We start from the raw sequence: 9,544 nt of genomic DNA, 5'->3' as shown, positions 1-9,544 counted from the left end.
TGATTCAATAATGCATAATCCTTAGAGTTTATTGATATCTTGTGGGACTTAAAACTTTATAAGTTGTTAGCTAAGCTTGCAAATATGAAACCTAGATTTTAGTATAACTTCAAACATTTCTGAATTTTGTTATTACAGCATTGTAATGTAGCTCCATAAAAACAGGATGCCATGATTTAAATTCTTTAAAGCAAAAGGAAAGGATCCTTTCAGCATGCCAGAGGTGAGGCAGCAGCTGTTCCTTGCAGATGTGGCACAGGCTGGGTATAGAGCATTCTGAAATATTCTGGAGCACTACAGAAATACAGACTGAAAAGAGTCACCCATCTGCCCCATTCTTTGCTGCAGGTTAAATATATCTCGATCACTTCTGAGAGTTGATCATCTAACCTGCTCTTAAAATCCTCTGCTGGGGTGAACCCCTATCACAATTCCCTTCCCAGGGAGATTCTTCTAAGATGTTCCAGGAGGAGTGGTTTGGAGAACTAGAAACCAGGTCATTTTTGTTGTAGAGCAAAATAAAAGTGTATCTGTGGGGAGATGCTTCCAAGGACAATATCAAACTGAACAGAATCATTTCAGTGTTAGGAAAACCTGAATCAAGTCTCTGGGCTCAGTAATAACTACAAATTCAATTGTCTTATCTGCAGTTTTCACCAATTCTTATTTCACCGTGATAACCTCAACATTTTGATGAGAAATACAAAGGAATTGTCTTCTAGTAATTTTTTGGAGGAAAGTCTGACATCCGATATATTTTTTTACCTTTGCATGCTGAAGTAGTATGAATGTAACTCTGGTTTTCCTGATGGCTGAATCAATTGATTCAGCCATCTAATTGATATATTTGAGGATCCTTGAGTCCTGAAAAATGCCCTTTCCCAGAGAGAAATACATATCACAATTTTGGATATTCAGAAGAAACTGAGGCTAAATTTATCCAGAAATACTAAAACTTGATCCTCCATTAGAATTAAATTTATTTCAAAGTTACAATTCTAGAGAATGTATACATAATTAGCAAAAGCCATTGACAGCTTTGGAGTTTCTTTAATAGCCAGTGAAGCTATAACTGCCAACAGAGCTTATTGTGGCCTCTGTGCATTCGCTGCACTGGATAATAATAATAATTCCTGGAAATAGCTTTTTCTTTGACTAGTTGGCTATGGATATATTGCTCCTGAAGAAGAAGGTTCTTTAGAGTGTGTCAAGGAGCCTTTTGCAGATTAGATACAGTTGATGTTCGTTAAAGAATGCTTCCAAAGAAATTACTTACAACACACTTTTTAATATTGAAAAAATATTCATCATTTATTACCATATGTTGGAATTGCAAAATAAATGTAATGTTCTCAAAGGAGGTGAAGGTGCCTGCAGTCTTTTGCTGACTTACCAGCTCTGCCAGTGATAGTATAACATGCCACAGGTGATTTTTGGTGTGTTCTCTGCCCCTGGTTCTCCTCTCCATGTAGGTGGATGAGAACTAATTTAAATTCTAGTGAGGTGGTGCCTGCCTTCACTGAGATAGGAACCTTGAGATATCCTCTGTTGCAGTAATCCATTAGAAATGAAATCCTGTGGTTTCCATGAAGCAGGATGTGTTTGGATCTGGTTGTTCTCTGTGGCTCTAAGGGCACGTTGCAGGACACTCTCAGCCATTTTCCCTTCCTTTGCAGCCTCTTGTTGCAGCTTCTCCTGCTTTCTCTTTCTTTGTCAGTGATGTTATTGTAGACCCATTAACATAGAAAATGAAAAAACAAACAAGTTGCCAAAAACTGTAGAGCAGTTGGTATTCAGAGCATTCTTTTACCATTTCAAAACACTGCCAACATAGTATCTGTTTCATTATGTACAAGTGTAAGTGCTGCTAACATAGATAATTTAGAATCTATAATTGAAACCATGCTTTTGCTGCGCTCTCAATTAAAGATAGTCAAGACAGAAAAGCTGTTAAGTACTTACCTGCTGGAATTATATGTTGTTCTGTGCCATCCCATTACATTCATACAGTGCTGGAATGTATTTCAAAAGTAGCTTGCCCTTTATTGAAAACAGCATTACACCACGGCAGAAAAACCCCCATGAAGTAAACAGAAAAACCTCAATGAAATAAACACTTTTTACAAATGCTGTCAGGTTTTATCAGAGGTATCACTACCATCCAGTCTATGGTAATAGTGGTATTAGTGATACCTTTACATGTCTGTGGTTGTCTGGTTTATTATAGTGTCTGTTGTAAGAATTTTTAAATGGATTTCTCACCAAGTTGTTTGGGAATACAGAATACAAAACCAAGCATTGCTGCATATTGTAGCTTAAAAACACTGCTCACTCCATGTTCTGCACTCCATGTTTGAAATATATGTAGCCTCAGAACCTGTTCAGCTGAGAACAGAAGGGATTTGCACCATATTTTAAGAGTTGACTATTTCATGGGCTGGAAGCCAGAGCACTCAACCAGAAAGGCCTTGTATCTTGTCTTCAATAATGCATGCTGAAAAACCAACAAATGATGGATTTTAACTAACCAGAGCACAAGGGAAGAAGACTTGTAGATAGACCCTGCTTCAGGCAGAGAAAGCTTCAAAGGCACTGCACCGAGCTGTGCTAACTCTGCTTCAAGGAGAAGATGCACGGTAGAGCACAGACATTGTCCTCTGAACCCTTTTGTGTGCATTTCATTTCTTCTGTCAACTCTCTTTTCTGTGACCTAAAGTCTATTGGACTACTTCAGTGAAGAAAACATTGGTAATAAAAATCAGTCCATTTAGATTGAAGTTACCCTTCAGTTCACCTTTCTGGCAATTTTTTATACCCCAGTTGTGTACAAGATGCAACTGAAAAGAGCACAGGAGATTCACATGTGTTTAATTGACTCTGCTGTTGCTGTTTGATCAGTGAGGAGCAATCACAGAATTAAAGGGTTTGAGGGATGAGAAGACTGCTGATGCTCCATGGAAAGAAAAAAAGGTTTGCAGAGTTTTTGCTTTAAATATAAGGGCCAAATTCTTACATGCTGATTGGAGCAGCAGGCAGATTGCATCAGAATAAGAAAGCTACAGTTTGATTTGAGGTGTCACTGCTGCAGATGTTCATCTTGAATGAATAAAACTACCTGTATTAAAACCAGTTGTCTCATTTGATCTATATTTGCTTTTGTTTTATAGGACCATGGGTCACTAGGAATAGCAGCATAGATAGTGGAGAAACAGAAGTTGGCCACAGGGTCACCCAGGAGGTGCCCCCTGGAGTTTTTTGGAGATCTCAGATCCATATCAGCCAGCCACAGTTCCTGAAGTTCAACATATCCTTAGGGAAGGATGCTCTTTTTGGTGTCTATATAAGAAGAGGACTCCCACCATCACATGCCCAGGTACTTTATCAGTGTGTTTGTTGGCTTCGAATGTCAGAATGCAAAACTTAGGTTATCTTTGTTAGGTTTACGTTGGAGTTTACAGAATTCAAGTTTTGGGATTTCCTGAATTCCTTCATTTGTCACATTTGACTGAACCACCCTCATCTTAACATTTTTAGGTTTAGGTTGTTAAATGCTTCAGCAATGCATTTATAAAATAAGTCATTATGTCCTTGCTGTTCAAATGAGGTTTTAATTCTCTGGTATAATCTTGGCACAAACTGGGATAAAACTATTCAGTTACCTATGAGACAAAACTGATGATTTGAGGACCAAAATCTTTTATTAGACTTGAGAGTAGAGGAGTGAGGAGGTTGATTTGGGTTTATTACCTCTGCTTCTAAAAATTTGTGCAGAAGGAGCTTTGGCTGTGCAAAATTCATCAGCTTTCTGTAGTAAGCTGTTTTCCAATGTTCTGTGAGTTACTGAATGGGTGTGTTTGAGTGGTAACAAATCAGGATCAGCAGTGCACAGCCCAAGCAGGGACATGGACAGTTTTCCATAGTAGTGTATGATGTCCTGAAATTTGATACAAAGACTGAAAAAAATTTGGAAATTGCAGAGGGCTGCTGACTGATTTTCAGTCATTTTCAGCCATCCAGGCAGCACAAAAAATAGATCTTCAGAGAATATGTTCCAGGGTGGGAGCCTTTCTTAAGAATGTTTTGATTTTGGCTGTAAGGCTTCATTCAATATGCTGTCTCGAGGGTGAAATTCTGTCTGTGGATCTTCAGCTGTTCCAGTGAGGTCATGGCATAATTCATTGCACCTGTCTCATTTAATTCAGAATTTTAGTGCTCACTTCCCCTATTCCATCATGAATAAGATGGGAATTTATTTGAGGAAAACAAACAAAAGTATAAATCATTAAATGAAAATTACTTAGGGCAACCAAAGCTCTGAAGTAATCATCAAAGTTTGCTATAAATACAGGTTAATTTTAATCTTTTGACTAAGACATGAGGGAGGTATGCCTGTATATTTTACAAGAAATCCAATTGGAAGTAGTTGGTAGTAGAAAATATTTTCTTTTAATTCAAGATGAACTTTATATTGCAGCATGATCAGATGTATTTGTTCTAGGTTTCATTATGATGTTCTCATCTGAGAAGGCTGTGATCAGGCAGAGTTTTTTTCCTTTCACTCCACCTCACATGACTAGAATAGAAATTTTGTGACCTTTCTCTTAAATTAAATAATGAGAAATATCATCTGTGTTTCCTGTTCAGCTGGATTCCTCCTCAGGGAACCTGCTTTCCAGTCTTCTGAGGAAGCAGATCTAAACCTCTTCATAAGTGGGGTTAATGAAACACACTGTGTATAAACTAGTACAGATCTGGTCTGAATCTGCAATATGAACCAGCATAGACTTGCCACACTCAGGCAGGGTCCTGGTGCTTGTTAATAGGGTGCTACAGCAGGAGGTTCCATGGCAGTTTTGCCCAGCAATCAAAATTCAGTCAAGCTGCTACCAAATGAAATTATTTTAGAAGAAGAAATGCAAGCTGTTACAGACCTGAGTTAGTGAAAGAAGCCTTGTTCTGACAGAAAGGAGCACAATACTTTTGTATGAATGAAAACAGTCTGAAGTTGACACCAGACGATATTTTAAAATTGAAATTTAAAATCCTTGTTTCTGTAGGTTAGGGACATGAGCTCTAAAGCAGTGAACAGCTTGACAGTTCATCACTGATCAGTGCTCATATGTCAAGCTGAGTAAAATCCTTTGTGGGAACAAGTCAATAATCAGCAAATTAGGTACATGATTAACCTGAGACAACAAGATGCAGTTCCTGTCTGAGAGCCCTGCTGAGATTTAACCTTCTCAGTATTACTGTTTAGCAAATATTCCAAGTGCCTGGTTTAGTCAGTCAAACTGATGTAGCTGTAAACTTGTCTGGATGCAGCCTGTGTGCTGTGTGCATGGGGAGTGGAGCTCTGAGGAGAGGCAAAAATGCAGTTTTGAGTGGCAAGCAGAGTACAAACAGGAATGCAGTGCTTTTGGGCAAAATCCCTCCAACCTGTGTAGTGCTATGCAGAAATAACAAAATGCACATTGCAGGCTTGAATGATCAATAGGAATTTAGCAGAAGAGAGTCATGTTAATAGAATTGGTAATGTATAGAAAATGAACTGTAAATACCAAATAATGCATGAAGTGACTCTGCAGAGCTTACAGCAATTGTGGTGTTGCTACATGCTGGTAGCACATTCCAAATGATGCATGAAATGAGGTAACCTGAGAGGAACTTCCCTGGAATGTCTGGAGAAGGCAATGTGTGGGGCTGTATTGTTTTCATTTCCAGCAGCGTGGCTTATACTTACAAATGTTTCATGTCAAAATGAAAACTCTTTTCATTCAGACCAGGAAATGGCTTTATTTGAAAAAAACCTTTGAGAGCAGGGGAGCATCAGTGTTCCCTTGGTTTTTTAGCAGGTGCTCAAGCACTTCTAGGTGCTCTGAGCACCTCAGAGTTGCCTGGTGGCCACGGGGCTGGCCTGAACTGGATTGTGGCACATCCAAATGTGGGGACAAACCGCTTGGTTGGCTGCCATCCTGGGTGTCAGATGTTTCATGGCTGTGTTTTAATGAATAATTACCAACTGGATTTTATGAAGAACTAATTTTAGAGCACTTTGCAAACAAGTTTCCCTGCCATATGTTTTCCTGGCTGCTTAGATCCTGCAGGGCTTTGGCATAAAGGCGAATGCTGGCCGCCGCCCCAGGCGTGCTCCCCCTCTCCTGTTGAATATGCATCCCTTATTGAGACAAGAGCTCTAGGAGATCATTCTTTGCAATTCCTAATCTCAAAAACTCCTAGGCATTTTGTGGAGGTATGCAAATTGTTTCAAATCTAAGAAAATCCCTGAAGATTATGGCAGCTCTCTGCATTTCCAGTCCTGAGCCCTGTGAGCTCCCTCAGCTTCACAGTGGTCACAAGTGGTTCCTTTCCTCTGTCTGTGGCTGGGCTCAGTGGCTTTATGCAGTGCTGGAGTCACAACCATAGGTGTGAAGCTCCCAAACTGTTCTCCCCATGGTTACCAGAAAAAGAAAGCCTTTATTAGCCCATGAATAAAATGCATCAGAGGGTAGAGAGCCCTGAATGGAGAAATTATAAAAACAAATTGCTCAGAAAGAACTTAGCATGAGATTTTAGGTTTGTAAATAAAAGTAAGCAGTAGGATTTCAGTATGCTGGGTAGTAAAAATAAACAAACTCACCGAGAGAGAGAATTTGGAATTTGTTTAGCAGTGTAGGCTGGCAAGTCACTTGCTTATATTGGGCTTTAATCATAGTAAGTACTCCCTGCTGCAAAATTGAACTCTGATGTTGTAGTCATTTGGGCTTTCTGGTGCATGTAGTTCCTGAGCTGTTTTAGCCATTTTTGTGACTTTCAGTATGAAGCCATGAACTATAAAGGATCATAAAAAAAGAAAACAAAAAAGCCAAAAGTCAGTGAAACTTCCAGATTACTTCAGTGATTTAATTTGGTTTGACATGTCCATTCCCTAATTCATGTGATTTAGTGGCCTCTTCCTTAGCAGTTTTGTGTGTATGTTTTAGATTAAGGATTCCACAGTTGCTTTTTAATGATCATGAAATTACTTGCCTCCTTTTCCTAGATGGGTTTTCTAATCTATTCATATATGCCAATAAGTAGCTTTAAAGCAAGAGTGATGTCTTCAGGACAACATTATGTAAAAGTAATTAATCATGCAAGGGTGGTAAATCAGAAAATCAACAGGGCCATGAAAAGCAAAATGATAATTCAGCCAAGCATGTGAAGAAATCTTATCAGCTTATGAGTTCCCAGTGTTGTCTTGGTGACCCTTCAGTCAGGGATTTTCAATTTTGGGGCACAAATACCTCATCCTTACTGACATATTAAGATTAATATATCCAGGGAACCACCAGCAGATATATTAAGTTCCTTCTTTTTTTTTTTTTCCCTCAGTCCTGAGAAATCCAAAGAGGGGTAAAAATGTAATGTAGTTTTCTATATCTATCTATATCTGTCTCTATATTTGCACCGGTACTTCAGCATTCAGAGTTATCCAAATTCAGTCATTTTGCTTTTGCCTGGCCATTACATTATTTGTCATAGTTTGATTAAAGAGGGCCAATACCACTCTTAACTGTACCAAAGTTAAAATCGCCGTGCCAAGGGACCTGCTCTCACTAGGTCACACCCCATCATCATGAAAAGAGATTCTGCAGCTAAAACTACTTCAAGCAGCTTCAGGCTGAAAACTCTTCCCCTTCGATCTGGCCAACTGCTGAGCCTTCTCTGCTATATGAGGTAGAATCAGCATCAAACAGAGGGAGGCAGAGGAACCTGCCAGCACAAGCAGAGAGGAACAGCGTGTTGCCAGTGAGAAATGTCAGCTTTTATTGCTGCTTCCTCAGTTGACCCTTTGTGAACAATTGTTCTGAAGAGCACAATTTCTTTTTCCCAAGATGTTGCCCAAGTAATAACATTTCCCAAGGAGGTGATGAGTCTGTCCTTAACCTCTGACTGTTAGGCAATGGCTTTTAGCAATCTTCCCAAATGCCATTGATTTCAGAGATAGATATATGTGTGTTTGGTACCTCACATATGCTGAAACTTACTGGCATGCCAGAATTCTCTACATTTCTGGCATGATTTGCCTGAATTTTACTAATTTATATGATTTACCTTTTCCCATTTAGATCATATGTGGAAAAAGGCTCAAGTGGATGGCAATCTGATATTGAGTGAAACTTCTTATTCCACTTCTCTTACCTTATCCCTCATTTAAAAGCATAGAATAATAGGTAGAGTGCATAATGCACTCACTGTGATGATAGCTCTCAACCTTAGTGGACTGGGGCTCAAATTCCTCCCTGCCATGGATTTCCTTTGTGGAAAGGCTGCAGGTCGGTGTCAGTTCCACAGTTTACCAGCAAGACAATAGTTCTTGCAGACATTTCCCTTTGTTGTAAGGCTGAGCATACCAGGGCTCTATAATGCTGGTACATAAGAGGTTTTCACTGGAAAGGTGAGGCTTTATACCTGTTTTGAGGAGGTGTGATGGCACTAGAGTGTTAAATTTGTCTGTCTCTTCCACTAATAGGGAGAATCTTCATTATTTTATCACAAATCATGAATAATTTACTAGGGCTCACAGCTCCTGAGTGGAATACAGTGTGCAAGACAGTGTGTGTGTCCTTCTCTGGATGTTTATTCTGCTTAGGAGGCAAGGTTACAACTTTCTGTTTAAACTGAAAGTAGGGGAAGGTGGATGTTTTCTCATAGCTGTTGTAGGCACAGCCTGGAAATGTTAGAGATAACTGAGGGAAATGTAATGAAGCTACTGGCAAGCAAGCACACATACTATTACTGTATTTTATTGAACACATGCATCTTTCTTTAGACATGTCTATCTATCTCTATCTACTCCTACACAGATAAATGTGTCTAAAACAAGATGTGTTTTCATAGGGGACTTGTTATACAGCTATCAAAAGATTAGATATATTAGTTTTGGTGTTTCTTAAGGGCTTCCCTTAGATAGGGACTATGAGATCTACTCAGTTGAGCTTGAGAGCTCCAGAATCACAGACATTAATGACAGAAAAAAGCCTATTAGGACAGCTATCCCAGCTGCTTTGTTATGCAGAGTTATTCCCTGATGTAGACTAACCAATATTTCTTCCAGTCTTGCTTAATTGTGGCATCTCCATTGGGAGGCTATTTACTGAGCTTAATAGATGGGAAGCTTATCTGACATTCATCTTAAATTTCTTTCTTTCTTTTTTTAGTTTCATGGCATTAATGGTGCCATCGCTCTTATGTTCTAAATAATCACTTGCTCTGTTTGATCCCTTTTCCAAAGATTAATGCAATGTTCTACCTTCTTTGGAAGCCATCCAAACAGAAATTCTGTTTTCCTTAATATAAGTTCAATTCCTTTATTTGTGTTATTCCTTTCCATGCTTCCTCTGGTTTTTCTATCACACTTGCCCTGATTGTTCCTCATACAACCTCAGGTAAGCAACTGTTACTCTGTGATGTAAAACTTGTGCAGTGTATTTTTATCTGGTCATGAATTACCATTAGACAAACACATTTCCTGTCTGCGCTATTCCTGTTTCACATTCTGGGG

The 9,544-nt window shown here is 39.1% G+C and overlaps 1 protein-coding gene across 1 annotated transcript in view; it reads left to right on the top strand.

Annotated features, from left to right (window-relative positions):
* Nucleotides 1-9,544, top strand: part of TENM2 (teneurin transmembrane protein 2) — a 613,414-nt gene that overhangs the window by 496,201 nt on the left and 107,669 nt on the right. The window contains exon 8 of the mRNA XM_031060588.1: nucleotides 3,168-3,373. Coding sequence (XP_030916448.1) covers nucleotides 3,168-3,373 — 206 coding nt within the window. The remainder of the gene's footprint in view (nucleotides 1-3,167; nucleotides 3,374-9,544) is intronic.

The sequence above is a fragment of the Geospiza fortis genome, unplaced genomic scaffold (assembly GCF_000277835.1).
Source record: "Geospiza fortis unplaced genomic scaffold, GeoFor_1.0 scaffold413, whole genome shotgun sequence".
In the NCBI taxonomy this organism is placed as follows: domain Eukaryota; kingdom Metazoa; phylum Chordata; class Aves; order Passeriformes; family Thraupidae; genus Geospiza; species Geospiza fortis.
Note: the sequence above shows the minus strand (reverse complement) of the source record. Positions and strands in the feature narration are given on the sequence as shown.